Below are 19,095 nucleotides of genomic sequence, written 5' to 3'. Positions count from 1 at the left end.
CCGTAAATAAATGCTTCTTCATAAGTAAAATTTGAAAACCAATAGAAATTTAAATTAAACCAAACCATGGTATCTGCCAGTCTAGTTAGGTTTTCAACCCGAAGGTAAGTCCTAGTCCAATTTATTGTCATAATATGTATTGCGCAGCATTTTTAATAGCAAACACTTCAAAACTAACCATATGGAATTTTTTTGTAATAATTAAATAATTTTTTTTTACTAGCGAATGTAAAATACTTGCTCAACAACAATATTTTTATTCATTATTATTATAATGAAACGTACACAATAGAAAGGAGTGCGGGATCTTACCGCTACATTAAAATTACGCATTTCATCATTTTTTATCGTGCAATTTCGTTTTTGTTTTGACAACGGCGGGTGAATGTTTGCTAGCCATAGGTCCGAAGAATCTTGTCCAATTAAATATCGATCGGCCGAATTTTTCTCAAAACAATCTCACAGCCAATACGAGCTTGCTATGTTCTTATAAAGGAAGAAAATTAACGGGAAATAAGGTGTTTTACAAGGGAAATAATAATGGAAAAGCATAATAAAATTTAGGAAATAATAAAATACTAAGAGAACGTTTAAGTGTTCCGATATTGTGGTTTCTCGAGAACACAATGTAAAATAAATATTATTCGGCAGTTTTGTACAAAGATAAATGTATTTTTATAGACGAAATATTAAAAAAACTCTTTCGTGTATTTTGTAAGTAACCAAATATTCTGTTTTAAACGCAAAAGGTTTCCAAAACTTGTGTACAGCATCATGCAAAGTTAATATGCAAAATACAAGTTGTATAATTAAATAGGGAAAAATGGATATAATTTGCATTATATGTCTGATTAATTAAAGCTACTACCGTATTTTACATATAAAAAAGGGTTATCGTTATCGTTATCGATTATCGGTTGGCAAAAATATAAAAAATCGGGTATCGGTATGGGGTCAAAAAAGTAGTATCAGTCGATTTCTATTGTGAAGTGGTGCTTGTTAGAAAAGCGACCTACGTCTTACTTCGACATAACAGACAATTTACAAACAGCAGAGCAAGAACACACAGCAGGCCGCAATCTCGGTCGAAGCCATTCCAATGCAAACCAATTAGGGCCGGCAGCTGTGTTATTACGTCATAATGACAATTGACAGCTGAATGGTCGCTCGAGCGTGGAAATCGTTAGGCAGCAAGCAGAACGACTGAAGCAGACTTGGACAACAACACAATTCTAGTTTTTCAATTCAATTAATTAGAGCAAAATGCGGCGAATTCTAATTTTAACCTAGTTTGTAAATTGCTTATGTTGTCCAATTCTAGTTCTAATCTGGTTCGGATTTTACCAAAAATGCTACTTTGTCTAACGGCATTTTTAGCCTCTCAGTCGAAACAAAGTATTTAGTTTAATACCCTTTGGTCGGTAACAATTTGTTGGAGATTTTTACATTCTGAAAAGCATAGTCCATGATAAAACATAAAAAAATTGGCACACAAAAAATAATATTTACATTCTTGTAAGAATAAATTGCGATTAAATTAATTGATTGTAACTAATTAAAAGTATTTCTATTTCAAATTCTATAAATTTTGGTTTCGAAGAATTCGGTCATCCAAATTCTAATCTAATTTGGAAAAACGGAAATGATCTCATTCTAATTCTAATCTAATTTTAAAAAGCTAAAATAAATCTAGTTCTGGAGTTCTGGAGTCGACCAGCAGTGGCAATGAAATTCAGTCTAGTGTTGATTAAGGCTTGTGAAGAAAAACTGGCCGTCCAAATACCTGTGACTGGTTCCGCTTTTTAAGGAAAGTTTTACATTTATTTTGCGACCCTTTTGGAAGCATGGGCTAGCCTATGAGCCAGCGTCTAATTAGGCTACCAAATTAGACTTGCGTGATGAATGGCAAAATGTGTACGCTAACTGTGTTTTGATGCCAAGAAATACGTTATTTTATTAATGGCAAAAATACTCTTTCTATGAATGTGTACATTATATGAATAACCTGATATAACAGCTGTTCGGTTGGGTCTTTCACTTAATGGTTGTTCCATTGCTTTGTAACAGGGGTTCTTAAACCTTGGGGGTCCGTGAACTAGTTTTAGGGGCTCCATGAAGGTCTAATTGAAATATCAGTGTTTATTTAAGAAGTAATCCATTTATTAAATAAATCAATTTGATTAAAAATAAAACGGTTTTGCACTGAATGTATTTTAGACTACATTTCACCATTTTTGGACAAAAATCAGCAAATTTATGAAGTCTACTTGTATTGTGACGTCAGTTTGTGACGTCATTTTTGTAAATTTTTTGCCTACAGTGGTCCAAGCGAGATGAAAGAAAATTTTAGGGGTCTACGGTAAAAAAAAGTTTAAGAACCCCTGCTTTATAAGTTATAACCGCAGTTCATAATTGATAGGTTTCTTATGGCGAACCCACAAAAATAGCATATCCACAAACGCCTGATCAATACGTTTGAAAATATGCAAGGCCAAACAAACTAGATAAGACAATATACCCACAAAGCATTTTCATTTTACTGTTTGAATTTATTGTGGGGAATGGGGGTCAAATATGTTTTTGGTCCAACAAAGCTATCTCCAAGACAATTTCTTTAAAATGAAAACAAAAACTATACAATTTGTGTTTCTGAAAATACAATTTGCTGCAAAGATCTATTCAATTTACACGTTCAACTGAACTTTCACGTCTTAAGAAAGTTCAGCAGAACTTTATAATTTACTCCCATAGCCAAAGTCAACATGCTCCAATGTATTGTACGTGAACCTCTATTAAGCAATTTGACTTAATTAAGTCGCGCTTTGAGCACAGCGACGTACTTTTCATTAGCGCCCAAGCAATGCATAAAACGGAAAGGTTCAATGGCAATATTAAATAAAGGTCTACACATAACATACAAAGCTTAGCAAAACTAAACTCTTTCATCTTGAATAGCAACCCTGTAATAGTCGTCCTCAAATGAATAAAGGTTTAATTTATAGTTTTTTAGCCAATGGTAGACCTGTCTGCTATTCATGTGTCATATAACAACCAGATGTTATACTACTACCTTTTAGATCGGGAAATATTTATCGCTATTCCTTAAATTAAGGAAACTGCACAGATATGTTGACATGGTGATTTGGGAATTAATTCTGACACTGATATTATAAGATTTTTTTAACCGCAAAAATATTATTGTTTTTGGTGGCTATGATTTCTACGAAACATTTTTTTTAACTGAGAAAACTGTCCGCAATATGTTCATATGGTGATTTTGGCAATGTCTGAAACTGAAATTAGACGTTCGTTTTACCCACAACAAATATTCTTGACGGCTACAAAACAATTGAATGAAATGTATTACGCCAGTCGCGTGTTGATTTCTATTTTATGGAAGCTATACACATGTTATTTAGATAGGACGATTGAAATGTAATAAGTTATTATCGAATGGGTTATTCATAATAATATAAACTTAACCATTTAGCAGTAAAAACGCTGGGGTGAAGATATTTGTATGTCTTTAAAGCAAAATGCCACAGAAATAACACACTGACTCCACAATTCCCTTTCTAGCAAGTTACATTATTGAACGTTTCCCAGCGCTTAACAATATTCAATTGGAGATATGTCCATTAGACAAGATATCAATCGATAAAATTGATTGGTCGCTCTTCTCGCAGAAAAACAATGTTATAACAATGGGCTTCAGAAACGGTTTGCAAAATTAATTTAAAGTAGAACGGTTATTAAGGCGCCCTAGTTTTGTAAACGAGTTAGCGATGAACATTCAATTTAAAAAAATCGATGAAAAATTCCAATTCCTGTACAGGAATTATTCTAACTTACATTGAAACCGGTCGTATAATTTTTTTGTAAATAGGCTGTTCATATCAGGCATACTTCATACTGAAAAGAAATTATGTTTTATTTGTGAACAAACTAAGTCACGGCAGAACTCATTGCAGTATGTTATTATTGTGTTGATAATAAATAAGGCACGTTTTGTAAGCATAGCATTAATTTAATCGTTAAACAAAGACGTTTTACTGAAAATCACTGAAAATTTATGGTGGGCTTGAATAACAAAAACTTAAAAGTTTCAATTCAACACACATTGAAAATTTGCAGAAAGACTCCAGCTAATAACATATAAATTTAAAGAAGTTTTATTTTTCGACAGATCAAAAAACCAAAGCGTTTCGCGATGTTGATTAATAAGGCGCCTCGAGCAAATTATAAACCGACGCACCTGCGTTTTTACATTGTTTTCGACACGCTATGCTTAAACTGGCTATTTTTGCCGATTACCTGTTCGAGTTTATTTTAAGACAGTTCAATTATGGAAATCACTTTTCGAGGCGAATTTTTTTGCCAAAATTTTTCGAAAAACCTGGAAAACGGCTGTGGTTAACACTATGGCAAGAAAAGTACTTTACCGTTAATAAAAATACAACATCTCTCTCATTGTTTAGATCAGTGATTTTTTAACTGATGTTTCGCAAAACACTAGGATTACGTCAAATGTCGTTAGTTTTACGTAACCCACGTAAATGAAATAAGTTGGATTTTCAGCAACCCACATGTTCTAAGGTGTGCCGTACAACCGCGAATATTCCATCATATGCTATTCCACCTTTACAATTTACAGTTTGCAGCTTTCGAAAATTAGGTACTGCGCATGCGCAAGTCGGAATTGAGCCTCTGGTAGTCTTACGTGTTCTTACTCGAGTCCCAAGTCCGCATGCGCAGCCCTGATTGGGCTAAGTTTTATTTTAAAACTCCTGTTACCAGCCTCACAACTACCTCACCTGTTTACTAAGATTCCATTCGGCAAATGCCTTAGTAGGGTACTCTGCCCCTCCATCAGTGAGCAGAAGTATGATAGGGTTACAAGAAGCACTCAGTGGTCTGCTAACGTTGAGAAGGTTGAAGGCGAAATTGAATCCGGTGTCAAACGACGAAGCGTTGCGAACTGCGATGCTCTTCAACCAACCGAAAGCCGCCTGGGTAAATTACAAATATTATGGCTATCGTAATTTTAACTATATGGCAAACGTAAAAAAATAATTCAGCAAACGTATTTAAACTATATATAAACTGATGCTACCAGGCATAGTAATATAAATCAAAAAACAGTACCTGTGATAATTGTAATTTATAAACTAGATGGTAATCGTACAAAATGTAATACGGAAAATTTTGTAAAAAAATCAATATGATAATCGTAATTTTAACTATATGGTAATTTGTACAAAATGTAATCTGACAATCATAATTTTTTTTAAATTAATTAATGGCCAGCATGGCTTGAGTTGACCGTCACACAAATTCGGAAAATATGACGTTTTTTTGCAAAATTACGGCAATTTAATCCGACGGACTCTCTGAATAACTTAAATTACAACAACACTGTTAAGGTTTCTTCGCCCGATAGGCCTAGAACAGAAATCTTTCATTAAAAGAAGTCCACAATAAACGACAGAACAAATAACTAGAAAGCCTTTAGATTAGATGTTAGTTAAACCTTGATCAGGCAAAATATGGCAATTTAAATAGTTGTCAAAGATCGTAAATGCCAGGGTTTTTTTATTTTACGATTTCGTACGTTTTACAAACCAGCATTGAAAAAGCCTTGGGCTGCCACATATTTTGCAGTAAAAATTTCAGTTTGTATTACAAACTACTAGATTAAAAACGCAAACACAAAAAAACCAACACAAAAAAAAATAACAAAAAAATAAGTCGCACCTCTTTGTTTCTTGGCAGAGCCTGGATAAGACCAGGACAATCTGGGTGGATGAGAGTAGCGTTCTCGTTGAAAACGAAAATGTTGAAGAAGTCGTTCTCGGTCAGCGTGTCCATTAGGTGGCGCACCGAGTGTGTGATGAGGTTCAAGGTCAAACCAATGACACTGCCACTAGTGTCGATCATTATCAGCACGTCTTTGGTGGAAGATACGCTCTAGAAAACACGAGGTTAACATTTTATAATACCGGGTAGTAAAATAATAATATATTGTGTATAAGTTAGGAATGGGAATCTTTTTCGTATGTTAAGTAACCACCGTGATTTCAGTCAACTGTAAAATTGTTTTTCCGGCAAAATTTTTAAGTGCAAACATTTCGACCAACTATTCGGGCAATCTTCTTCAGGGTAATATAATTGCAAATATAGGCAGAAAAAAAATAAATACCGGACAAATCGGGTATTTATCTTGTTTTTCGCGCCTCGTGGTTTAAAAAGTGGTCCATTGTGTTTTTTTCTTTATTGTTTGTCTGGTATGTAAACATTATTTCACCTGGAGATGCCATAAAGTGGGATTTTTTTATCACAACAAGATTTTTATTGATTTATTATATCCTCAGGTGAATTGAAATGCTGATGTTAATAAGTTTAATTCAATGAGAAAAGCGATTACAGACCTTAAAAAACTGATTTTTTATCATACGAATAATTAATTTACTGAAACCATTTAGTAAAATTTTCACTGTAAAATTCATTTGAACGCTGGAAGGTTTATGGTTTAATTTTACGGCCTTGAAGCAGGCTGGAAGAATCTTGCCAGCCTTCTGGTGACAAGCATTTATGGCGAAAATTCTTCGACTTTTGTTCGGGTCCCTAAGCTTAAATGGTGTGTTCGCCTGAGGAATCTATGAAACTTGCCATGTTTTGGCGATAAACAAGGCTATTAGTAAGTAAATTAGCCAACAAAAAAAAAATTTTGTGACATTAAGTAATTAACAAGTACACAAGGGACATGTGAAGGTACAACCTGGGGCCTGGGGGTGTACGTACATGTCTGCTTTTCTTGCTTTAAAAGTGTTACATAGATAGCTGTTTTCAGGCAAACCTGTGTGAAAACGTACTGCTCAAAACCAGATTAAAAAGCACGAAAAAATATTCTTTGGATAAATTTCCAATTTATATTGCTCGAAATAATGATATTTATAATAAAATTGAATAGAAATGGTCACAGTCACAGTGCAACATGCCCCATAGTATGCATATTACCTTTGGGATAGATTTGCAGAAAAAAAAAGACACACAAACCTAGCAAAACCAGGCTAAAGTTCGCGCGGGGCGCGAAAATTTTTTGCATTTACGTAATTAAACAACCAAAAATATACTTTAGTCCTTAGGTGGAGAAGCATAGCCTTCTAGATCCTTAATATGCTGATGCAAATGTTATACCTGTACATTTAACAGGAATGGGGAATTCAACTCATTATACAGGAAATCAACTCAATATAGAAGTGTACTTGCCAATTCAAAGTAAAACTTCCAACACGTAACAATAGTATGATCAAAAGTGTGTACTTTTGAAAATAATAAACAGTCTTTATGCCTTACACTGGCTTTTTCTCACCAAACAATGTGCTTCACACTACCATAACTTTTTTCAAAATGACACAAACAAAATTAATTTCTGCCAATTGTAGTATGTAATGTTATTACACATTTCCGCTGTTCAAAAATAGATGTGATTAAATATGTGTGGAAACAACCATAAAGTATTTTGTAAATTGGATGTTGGAAAAAAACTTTCAAAACAAATTTTTTGAAAAATAAATAATTTTTTTTTTCAATTTTTTTTTTACTTAAATTTTTTTGCACCAATTTCTTCGGTTTTCTGGCTGATTCTTCGGCCGACATAGTCGCCAAGTCGCCAGCATTCTGCCATACTGCCTTGAAGATTGTCAAAGTAGTAAAAGAAGCAATTTCCACATTTGTGGTGAAATTCAATCAGCATAAAAGTTTCGCAGAAAAAGCTTAAACCGTTTCAATTCTAGCTGACGTATTTTTCGGCCAAAACGCGTCAAAACGAAATGAACTGCGTCAAAATCGGGAGTTAAGATTCGGAATTGGCAAAAGGCGCTTATTTTTTAAAGCATTGTCAGCGAGTAATTTATGGATTTTTACAGCAGTCGTGCGTATTTTGAGGCGAGACTGGATTTTCGATCGATAACCACGATTTCAGGTGCTGGGCGTTTTAGCCTGATCGCGTAAGACTTAAAATTAAGGTCGTGCAAATGAATATATAAAACGTTGGACAATTCCTATCAATCTTAGGAGTTATCACACCTAAATAATTTTATACGACAAAAAAGTTGAAAACTTTATCTTTAATCGTATGAAAATATTTAAAACCGTATAAATAAAGAGAGTAGGCTAACGTTTCTATCCCATCGTTTTAAAGGGATTATTCGCACAGTATTTAATTACACATAATATCGTTATTTTTGTGCTTTCGATATTTATCATACGCTTTTCTAGCAGGCTTGTGTCGAATCATCACAAGATATATTATCCCAGAGCAAGAAGCAAAATTTCTACGTTAAAATTTGTATATACGTTAAAAAAAATGTTGAAAAAAAAAGCATAGTTTTTCCTTAACCTTCACAAAGAGATTCAAAAACTCAATTTAATCTGCTGCAACTTTGAGTACCGGAAAATATTAATTTCGTCTCAGTATCGATTAAGGCAGTGTTTTTCAACCCTTTATGGCTTACGGCAGGGATGTCCAACATTTTATTACAGTGGGCCGCATTGACAAAAAAATTATTGGCCCGCAAAACCTTTGAGTTTCAAGATTAAGTATTGGCCTTTAGAGTTATAACGGGCCTTTTCAGTTATATATATATATTTTTACCCATACTATACTATTAGTGCGCCCCTAAAAGCTGACTGGTACATTTTAATTAGGCTAATATTGAACGTTTAAAATAGAACTAGGGAGTAAAAATGACTAGCGGGCCGCACAAAAATTTCAGACGGGCCGCAATGTGGCCCGTGGGCCGCAGGTTGGACATCCCTGGCTTACGGCATCATCAATAATAATAAATAAATCCTAGGCACACCGACTGAAATTTTCATTGAGTATTTTACTGAAATGTCACTATAAATTGAACTGGAACAACACAATTAACAAAACATATAGGAAATGTCATTTGATATAATGATCTCCAATCGTACACAAATAGTTGTGTCAAGAAGCTTTCCAGCTGAGCAAAAATAAGATTCTTAAATATTCTTTAACACCTATCGGCACCCTTAAGCTTTAGAAATGGCACACCAGGGCGCAACGGCACCCCGGTTCAGAACCACTGGTTTAGGATTAAGGGAATTCACCTGCACAAACCAGTTTCGGCCCCGCGCGTCATAAACGTCGATTTCCGGGCAGGGCAGGTTCCACTTGCGCCCGGGGAAGTATCGGAACACCCCGTTGTCCGTGGCAACGAAAGACCATTTGGTGCGGCCCGACGCGCATGACTGATTTTGGCCGAATTCGTCGAGAAAATTCGTCCACAGGATGTCGCGAAGTACCTTCGAATCTTTTGTAAAAAAAAGGTAAAGTTTGGACGAAAAAATAAAACAATTAAAGTTTAGACTAAGGTTTTCAACTTATTAATTCACAAGCTCGCTGTCAACGGTTAAAAAATAAATCTTAATGTTAAAGAGAAAGAAAAACGAGTGGCTACGTGAACAAAGATTTAATGACGTGCTTTTTGTCATTATACGTCGAGTTTCTTGTTAAGCTAATAAAATTTTGCAAACAGTAAGGCAAAAAAATTAAAATAGGGATTTAGCCAAATTGATTTGTTCTCAAAGTTCAGTTCTCCGCATTTGTTTTATCTGTTTGTTTTTACCAAAATTTTTAAGGTCTCTACAATTAAAAACGGTATGTTACATTATTAGCGAATGTAATGTAATTAATAATAACACGCCTACCCTGTTCTTTATTATCACAACTGTAAACTTTCTTTAAAGATTAATCCAGTCAACCTTCTGTGATATGTGTTTTTATGCTAGTTTTAAGTTTGTTTGGTATATTTATCCAGTGATTTTTTTACCTTTAAACCACTTTTCGTTTTAGGTCCACCTAGCCTAGTACATTAAGATTCATAAAGTGCATACCTACGTCGTGTGCTTTTAAGAGGTGCAACTAAAAACTACAAGCAGCACTGACCATAAATCCGACACAAGCTCTCGATTGCGTAAATGTGACGTCACAAAAAGCGTGTCAATTACTGGGCAGCTTAGGCATTGACGTTGGTAGGAAAAAGGTGTTAATTAATTGCATGAGAGGTCTTCTGACAGCGGTTGCTTTAATAGGATATTGATTAAACGGCATCACCTCTTTGCAAAGCGACGCAAGGTAATTAAAAGGGTCGTGACGTTAAACTGTGTGTGTGACGTCACAGTTTAACCATTGTAAGGGGGAAAAATTGGAACCTACCAAACGGCAATGGCGCTAAAACTACCAAAAGTAGTCATGTTTATATTTTCAACACAAAATAAATCCAAACTATTAAGAGCTAGATTTAAATGAATGCATTACTCTTATTACATTTAAATAAAATAGCCAGTAAATACAGTAAATACAGTGAAAACAACTTTAATTAGCAACCAAAAAAATGCGTTTTCCTATTTACATTAATAAATAATGCCACTGTGATAAGCGTCTTAAATATTTTTCCAAAAGAACATTCTAGATTAAAACAATCAACAACATAAAAAACAGACTAAAACGGATTAGGTTAATTTAATTAACCTTTTTCAATTTAAGGAAATTTAATTTATGAGTAGTTTAAATCATAAGTACACTAATGACCAGTTTCATATAAAAAATGTATTAAATAAGCCATAAGATTAAATGTTCTTGTAGTGTGTAATAAACACACTTCCAGCCGTAAATCTTACAAAAAGCACCCTTTTTAAAAAAGTGAAACCAAACTAAAAAAATTTCTCACCTTCGTTGTAAACATCAAGTGGAATATGAACTGCACTTGATTGCTGCGAGATATTTAGACCGCCATAGTTGTCGCTGGTGACGAAACCGCCTTTTGGTTTGGTGCAATCGTGCTCGTCATATCCATTGGGTAGTTGGTGGCCGCAAGTGCATTTGGCGTTGTAGTACAATGTCAGGTTTGGGTTGGAGGTGTTAGTGCCGTAGTAAAATCTTACATCGTCATTCTGAATTTTTTGGGGGGGTTTTAGAAAAATCAGACATTAAAGCAGTGCTTCCTAGCCTTTTAGGTGTTGATACAGCAGAAAATGACATTTTGAGCTTTCAACCTCAGTTTTTAGTGAGTTAAGTCAATGACTAATGACTTATGGGCACTTAAGTCACTGTTTTCAAATTAATTTAAAGTGGTTCCATTAAATACATTTCAGTTAAATTGGGTTTTCCTATTTATTTCATTTTTGGTATTTGCTAGGCGCGCGGAATATTTTTGAAACGTGTTCACCAATTTTGGAATTTCAACATTATTTTGGATGTGAATATCGCAACCTGGACAACACTGTTAATTACCCTTATTTTAGATCGAAAAATCATAACCTTCAACCAATTAATAAGTAAAAAAAGTTATTAATTAGCACTCGAACAGACAATAAAAGTTACAACAAATTAAAAAAGCAGGCATGCTACTTTAATTTAGCGGTAAAAGATTTCATTTTCATATCATTGTCAAAATTATTCGTCAAAGTAACCCTTTGAGGTCAATTCTCCACGAGTTGAGAACCACTGCATTTAAAGTCTCAAAACAACGGGAATTATCACAATTTATTTCAACTTACAGTCAAGACTTGTGAGTTGTCAAAGGAAGCAAATGAAGCCTCAGCTTCTTCTGTCAGTTTCTAAAAAGAAAAGATTACATTTGTATTTATTGACTTTGAGATATACTTAAAGTTTAAAATCCATTTAGTGTTAAGCAGGCCTGCGGAGTCAGACTCGGGCACGAGGAGTCGGTTTGTTTTTGCTGGAGTTGGACTCGGGACTCGAGTAAGACCTTGTAAAACTACCCGAGTTCCGAGTTTGACATGCGCATGCACAGTACGGAATTTTGAAACTTATATGGCCGCCAATTAAATTGTAAAGGCGAAATAGCATATGGTGGAATATTTTCCAACCATGTATTGTGAGTGAATGAATTATACGACACCCCTAAAAGTGGATTGCTGACTATCCAGATTATTTTAGTTATGTAAATGGGTGAAATACAGGCTGTAGAGTCTCGGGACTCGACAAAAATCGCACATTTGACCGGAGTCGGACTCGGGTTATTTTTAACCGACTCCGCAGCCCTGGTTTAAGCCTATAGTTATAAATGTATATATTTTCAGTTAATATTTAAAAGATAAGAAAAATAAGTAGTCTGTTTGTCCATTGTTTTTAGGGACTACTATTTTTGTTTTCATTTTTTTTCCAGTTGTGAATTCAAAGATTTTCTAGCAATTTTATCAAAAAATAATGGTGAACCTAAAACTGTATATACTATTTTTTGTTAAAAAGATCAACTTTTATGAAACACAAACTACTTCTAAATAGGACATTTAATTTTTTTTGTTTTGATTGAGCATAGTAAAAATGATGTATTATACCTTCACTTTTTCATCTGCTTCCTGCAAAAGTGAACTAAATGCACTAATTCTAGTTTGAAGAATGTTGTCAGGGTTGACAGTGGCAACGGATGGATTGGTTTCTGTGTAAATCTTTAAATAAAAAAATCAAATTTACAATCATCTTAAATTCAGAAATTTACAATATCTTTACATTAATTAAAAATCATGTAACTATTTCTTATATTTTCTGAATTTTTACCTAAACATTACAGTTTTTTATTGATTTAAGTCATTGCGTTTACAGCATAAAAGTGTAAATAGGCCTTAGTAGCACACTGGAATTAATAAACTTTGTCTAACAGTCAATTTTGAACTTTTAAAAACTAAACAAAAAAAATGTATACTGAATAAAAATATATTATTATAATATTTTACAAATAAATTTCAGTTACATGCTTCTATCAAGTGGTCTATCATAACCTATTGCAATTTCATCTGTGCAATTTGTTTAGGTAAAAAATAAATATTCGTAATTAAACTACTAACCAATTGTGTAAACTTCGATTATGAATTCAGTTAAATGCCTATATTATAATTATTATACCAATTTATACTGCAAACTGCACCATGAAATTTCTTCATGCATTATTAAAATGAAAGCAAACCATTTGGCCCAAGAGCAAAGTGTTTAGTTGACCAGTATTCATAGTTCAGAGCATATGCGTGCATCACAAACCTGTTGAAGGTTAGAATTCTGAGAAGTTGTTTGAAGGATATTTTCACTTAAAGCGTTTGCATAATTACTTGTGATGGCTGACAGCCTAAAAAACGACAAAAAGTTGTACTGTTTAACTTATTCTTATCAAGCTGGTTACTGAAAGTTGCACAACTCTTTAAACCTAATTAATTATATAATTATTTATTTTTCATATGGTACTCATTTCATTATTTCATCTTAAGATAACAATTAGAAATGTTAACTGAAAAAAAATCAAAAAACAAATGAAATAGTTGTTGCAATACTATTAAACCTATTGAATCAAATTTATTTTTGTTTACAATTCAAATGGCACTCATTTTATTATTTCATTAAAAAAAAAATGAAAATATTAAAACAGAAAAAATATACAATGCTGGTCTAGAATCCTACCATATTTTTATCTGAGAATTCATACTGTTAACATTATTTGGGTTAGGGTGGGAGTAAGCGTTTGGGTTCGGGTGGGTCATGTATTAATTTATTATATTTATTATTTATCCCTCACAGTTTCACTTTGGTCATCTCATTTTGTTACTTTAAAAAAGGTGGTAGAAATATAAAAAAAACGAAAGGGAAAAAAATACCAATCTAAGGTAGCTTGGTTTGCAGAAGTAGCAGGAACTAATCCGTTGCAAATCAGATAAGCGCCAAAAAACAGTGAAAATAATGATGAGTTTTCCATTGCCACAACACCAAATCTACATTGCACATCAATCTACCACCTACAACTTTAAAAAAATAACATTTATATAAGTAATAAAAACAAGTTTTAGTTGCTTTGCGCAAATCGTACAGCATAACTAGCTAATTATAATGTTTAGGTATTTTCTGAAATAAACGTGCTATGGCTTACAACTTAAAAATAACAAACAATTAATTTATCAAAACAAATCTCAAGAGTTTTCAGTTTATTTGTGCAAAACGTACAGCAAAACTAGCAAAATCTATTGTTTCAGGTATTGTCTGAAAATACAACAACAAATACATTGCACACCAAGTTGATTTACATTTTTAAAAGAAAAGCAATTAACTGAGATAACAAATTGCAAATTTTAGGCCACTCGCTAAAACAACCAGCTAACCTAGCTAATTTTACTGTTTTAAGTATATTCTAAAAACTGTAACTGCATATTCTACATTTTACCTAAAGTTATGACCTACCACCTTAAATACGACAATCATTTCAATAAAACAATTTACAAATTCATGCTATTCGCGGAAAACGTAAACTTAATTTGTGCACAATGTTCTGAACTAACTCTGTCAAGCACTATCTTAAGAACAACATTCAGTGCAGTAGCAGGGCTGTTAAATAGCCGGTTTTAGCAGAGAGATAAGCTCATCTTGTACTTGAACCACAAGGCAGACATGGCACACTCCCTGCAGTTTGTCTGTCTGCTAACGCTGTCTTTTCTTTACAGCTACTTTCTTTTGGCCATCGGCAATCTTTCAACGTCATTTTATTGACGCGTGCCGGGATTTGTTTACCAAGGATATCTATCACCGTCTAGCGGAAGTACTTTACACTGATATTTCCGCAATTGCGCAATACGTAGCCGTAGAGCAGGGGTCGGCAACCTTTTTCTAGTCGCGGGCCAAAACCAAACTCAGGAAGGTCTCTGCGGGCCGCACAAAATGTTAACTAAAAATTGTCTTATTGAAATATTAGAACAACTGTAAATCAGACGGGCCTCGGATTATTTTTGCACTTAAAGACGTGTTTGATTACATTTAAGGAGGCAGTAAAATGTTGGCGCGAAGCGCGAAAAAAGCGTTTGTTTGGTTTAAAATTCGAGTCCACACGTCGTCGTGCATTTTGAAAAGTGGAGTAAAACTACGTGGAGAAACGCGATAACTTAATGGTTAATCTAGTTTAGTGTTTGTTAACGTTTTACCGGATGTATAAAGAAATTAGCGCGAAGCGCGAAGATTTTTCGCACTTACGTAGTTAAAATAGTAAAAAATTATGTGAAATGGACTTGTGTTACATTGGCGGGTCCAATGGGCGGCGGGCCGGATGAATTACATTGGCGGATCCGGCCCGTAGGTTGCCGACCCCTGCCGTAGAGCTTTAATAACGGTTTAGGTTGCGTTTAATTCTGATATAACGCAAAATCGCAGATTTCATTCAATTTTTTATTCATAAACAGCGTTTTTAAAATAACTAGATTAATGTAATCCGTGTTGAATAAAAAAATAAGTTATTTGGACAAGGAGGGATTAAATCTACGTTTTTTAATGGTAACTTTTTGCAAAACAACATATTTTCCGTCAAATTCATCGTTTAATTATTGGCATGACTATCAAGTCCTCAGCCAGCGGTTATTAACCTTTTTAGTTACGGACCCGTTCAAATATTGTCGAGCTTACGGAACCCTGAGTTGATTAATGATGCCCCTTCTATTCAAGAATTAAAAAAAACTATGCCTAGGCTTACAGTTATTATTCCTGGCGAACTTCCAATGTAATATTTTAGTAAAATGAAAACAAAAGTAAAACTCTCTGGCATAAAATGTGACATTCAAAATGTGTTCTTATCAATTTGCAGTGTACTGACGGACCCCTGACTGCAAACAACCTAAGCGCATATGCCCATCCAATGAATCTAATAGACTTTGGAATGTTCTATCTATAGCTTTTGCTGTAATTACCGCTATGCACCTTTCATTAACAAGTTCTCTTAATTAGTAGGCTATCCAATGTTCTCGCTTTAACCTATACAGCTGCCTCTCCTCTCTTTATCAGATGTGTAATAAACTGTTTCCCCTGACATGGCTTTTCTTTCTGAAAAAAGATTTAGACTTTTGAATTAGCCTTCACATATAGCTACGAAGAAACCCTACTTGCCTCTTGGCGGCAAAGACTAACGTTAGGAAAGTGTCAAACCACGTATCTAAGTACCTATGACTTGTGAACTGTAGCTGTTTCTGGGTTGCAGCTGCTTTCTCCTTTTATAACTATATCATTGAACACACAGGTTCGCTCACTATGGACTCCTTACGGTCAACTATAGAATGGGTCTGGTCTTACTGAATGAACAGAACTATATTAGCTGGTTAACTTAACGTCAAAAACATTTAATATTTTATAACTGTATATTCTTGGTAGCCTACACACAACTTTCTAACTGTATTACTTCCTGATTTTACTAGCCTTTCACAATTCACAAAAATTAATAAAGTTTTAACTAAAAAAATTCCGGTTAACTTTCTTTCAAACTAATCTAGCCTTCCTCACAAAATAACATTAATGTAAAATTTAATATCTCGCTCTCAACAGCTTCCTGACAAACTAAAATATTCGTTTACTAAACACAAAACGTTTGTCCAAACAAATTCCATATTAAACGCAATAAAAACACGGAAACTTTTACGCAATTTAAAACGAAAACGAAACAGCAAGCGCAAGCACGAAACAAATAAGGCGATGGCGTTGGATCAGATGAAAACAACAACGTTGAGGGAAAATATCCGTTTGCTGTCTAGTATCGTACGTTTCTCGAGGTCCAAGTAATCGCACTGCCACAACCAGGAGTTGCTCCATGTTCATCCGGATGATCTCTCCTTTGGTGTTGCTCGGGATGTTCATGAAAATACAAAAATAGGTTAGCGACTGTTAAGTTCGCGTGGCCTTTGGGAAAAATCACGTCGACCTACACCCTAAAGCCCTATACCCTAGTCCTTATCCCTAAACCTTAAGTCAAAAATTGGGGAGCATTTTCCTGTGCATTCCAGTTTTGTTTCTTATAGCGAGGATTTGTTGAAAGTTCGCTTAATTGGTGGGCGGCGGGGATAGATTAGGAATTAACGGTTAGGTGATGTGATGTGATGTGAAGTGAAGTGAAGTGTGTAAAATGTTCCATCGCTGAAGAAGTAAACAACAAATGAGGTTGAAAAAATCCTGAACCTGTAAACCTGAATAAAGCGGAATAAAACCTGCGAAAAATAAATGTTAACCTGCAAAAAAATAATGGTTAAAACCTGCAAAAAACGAAGGTTATCCTGAACATCAGATTTTCCACGGTTCTGTGCTTTCTGGCCTGCTTAACCTCCCTCCCCTCCCCTATCGGCACCAACAAAACAGTGCAATCTGTCTCAAATGTTTGTTTTAGGGTTTTGTTTTTTATTTGTGTGGCGAACATGACTAAGTGAACACACGACACAGTTCTTTCGTCGGTGATGAATTCCATTTTCGTCTCGTCTTGGTTATGTTTAATGCAAAAAGTTTTCATAACAAATATTTTTTAATGATTCATTCAATTTGAAAAAAAACTTTTTGCAAAAAACGAGTTCTTACGTTAAAGAGTTCATTTCGGTTAAGAGTTCTCAGTTTAATATTAATCTTCTTTTGGATCCAATGCTGATAATGCATGCAATTTTAGATGAAAAAATTGTTGCCGAAACCTTTCCTCCACTAATGTTCAGAGCTGTGCGGTGCATTATAATCCATGTGCAGAATTAAGTGAAAAAGCTCCAAACCAACACTGACATAAATTACAGTGCAAAACATCTACAATAAAAGGCGTGGCTGTCACGCGAATTTGCTAGTAGCGATAAAACATTTACAAAATTAATATAAAATTTGTTTAAAAAATCGCATTTAGCAACGCCAACAACGACTGTGGGTATGTACAATTTAAATTATTTTTAACCTGCCTGTTTCAAGCTGTACAAGTCAAAAAAATAGAGCATATGACCGGACAAAAGCTTTTGGCAGCAAGCTTTCGTTAAAAACTTATAGGAAGTTTTCGAAATTACCTAGTTGGAAAAGCCAAATTTGATTATTACAAGCCAAAAATTAACTGGTTCTCAAGCAAATTGCCTTGTCCGGCGATTTTTGCACTACCTAGTTACGGGGGATTGGAAAAGAAGAAGTGACATTAAAATCGCACGGACAAGGCCTGGCATTGCAGTAGAACCGAGCTAGTCCCGTTAAAACTAACTTGAAAACCAGCGTATAAGGGGACCAGTCATAGCTCCAGGGAGAAAAAGCAAAGAGTACTAACAGGTTTTCCAAATTATCACGTTGTTTAAAGAACGGTACTAAGGCGCAGCCCTACAAAAGATTCCACACGGCACCGTTCTTGCTTTACAACACCCTCCCTAACCCAAAAGGAAATCAGAATGGACTTTAGGCTGCATTTTAAATCTAAAGCCAAGGGGTGGGGGGATCCTATGCCCTACGCGAGGTTTGGTGCCAATACCGGTTTGTATTGACTTGCGTTACACAGACACAAGACAAGCCCGTGAACACAACCGTCGAAATGTAAACCCTAATCCTTATTTACGTGCAACCGCCATACTATGTATATCCTACGAAATTAAATGGCGGAGTATCCCACTATTTGAAGCGAAGCTAAAAAGCAACCTATTTATTCAAAAATGATGCCACGTTCTATTCTATGGGACACCTAGAACGCACCCTAACTTTCTCGTGGCACCGGAACTACGTTGCACCGCCAAGGACAAGTAAGGGACCCTGCCCGTACCTTGCCTTGCCCCAAGCGGTTTTCCTGAAACAAAAGAGGTTAGTAGTATAAAGCCTAAAACCCACAGTCGATATTAACGCGCGTGACAGCCACTAGTTGTATACAGCACCTTGTAATAGTTGTACGCCCCAGTGGCGTAAAGACGAGATCATCCAAACAAAAAGTACCTCTAGTTCCTCCAAATCCTTTAGCGACCACTCTCGCCGGCTTCCAACTTGAAAAATGGCTCGGAATTCTTGCGCACGTGTTTAAAACCAGGAAATTTACACGACGCGCATTTCTAGCAATCAGTTGAGGAATTTCTCGCCGCCCGTCTAGCTAATGCTGGTAACCTGTCTTTATTTTGACATTAGAAATTTTTCGTTTTTCGAAAGGGGTGATTTAATTCACGTTGATTTTAGTTTAAAGAAAAACTATGAATGATCTATTCATTTTTCTTCAGATCATGCTAAAGAGTAAGGGTATATTGCTGCTGGCTGTCTAATGCGCCAAATAA

The 19,095-nt window shown here is 34.8% G+C and overlaps 1 protein-coding gene across 1 annotated transcript in view; it reads right to left on the bottom strand.

Annotated features, from left to right (window-relative positions):
• LOC146163258 (voltage-dependent calcium channel subunit alpha-2/delta-1-like) overlaps window positions 1-13,834 on the bottom strand; it is a 30,561-nt gene extending 16,727 nt beyond the window's left edge. The window contains exons 1-8 of the mRNA XM_083383030.1: window positions 13,696-13,834; window positions 13,088-13,172; window positions 12,391-12,501; window positions 11,587-11,646; window positions 10,758-10,980; window positions 9,136-9,338; window positions 5,755-5,967; window positions 4,815-5,009 (exon numbers count right to left, since the gene is read on the bottom strand). Coding sequence (XP_083239156.1) covers window positions 4,815-5,009; window positions 5,755-5,967; window positions 9,136-9,338; window positions 10,758-10,980; window positions 11,587-11,646; window positions 12,391-12,501; window positions 13,088-13,172; window positions 13,696-13,793 — 1,188 coding nt within the window. The 5' untranslated portion in view covers window positions 13,794-13,834. The remainder of the gene's footprint in view (window positions 1-4,814; window positions 5,010-5,754; window positions 5,968-9,135; window positions 9,339-10,757; window positions 10,981-11,586; window positions 11,647-12,390; window positions 12,502-13,087; window positions 13,173-13,695) is intronic.
• Between the last annotated feature and the right edge of the window lie 5,261 nt (window positions 13,835-19,095).

This window comes from Ascidiella aspersa, chromosome 2, assembly GCF_963924565.1.
Source record: "Ascidiella aspersa chromosome 2, kaAscAspe10.2, whole genome shotgun sequence".
Taxonomy (NCBI): domain Eukaryota; kingdom Metazoa; phylum Chordata; class Ascidiacea; order Phlebobranchia; family Ascidiidae; genus Ascidiella; species Ascidiella aspersa.
Note: the sequence above shows the minus strand (reverse complement) of the source record. Positions and strands in the feature narration are given on the sequence as shown.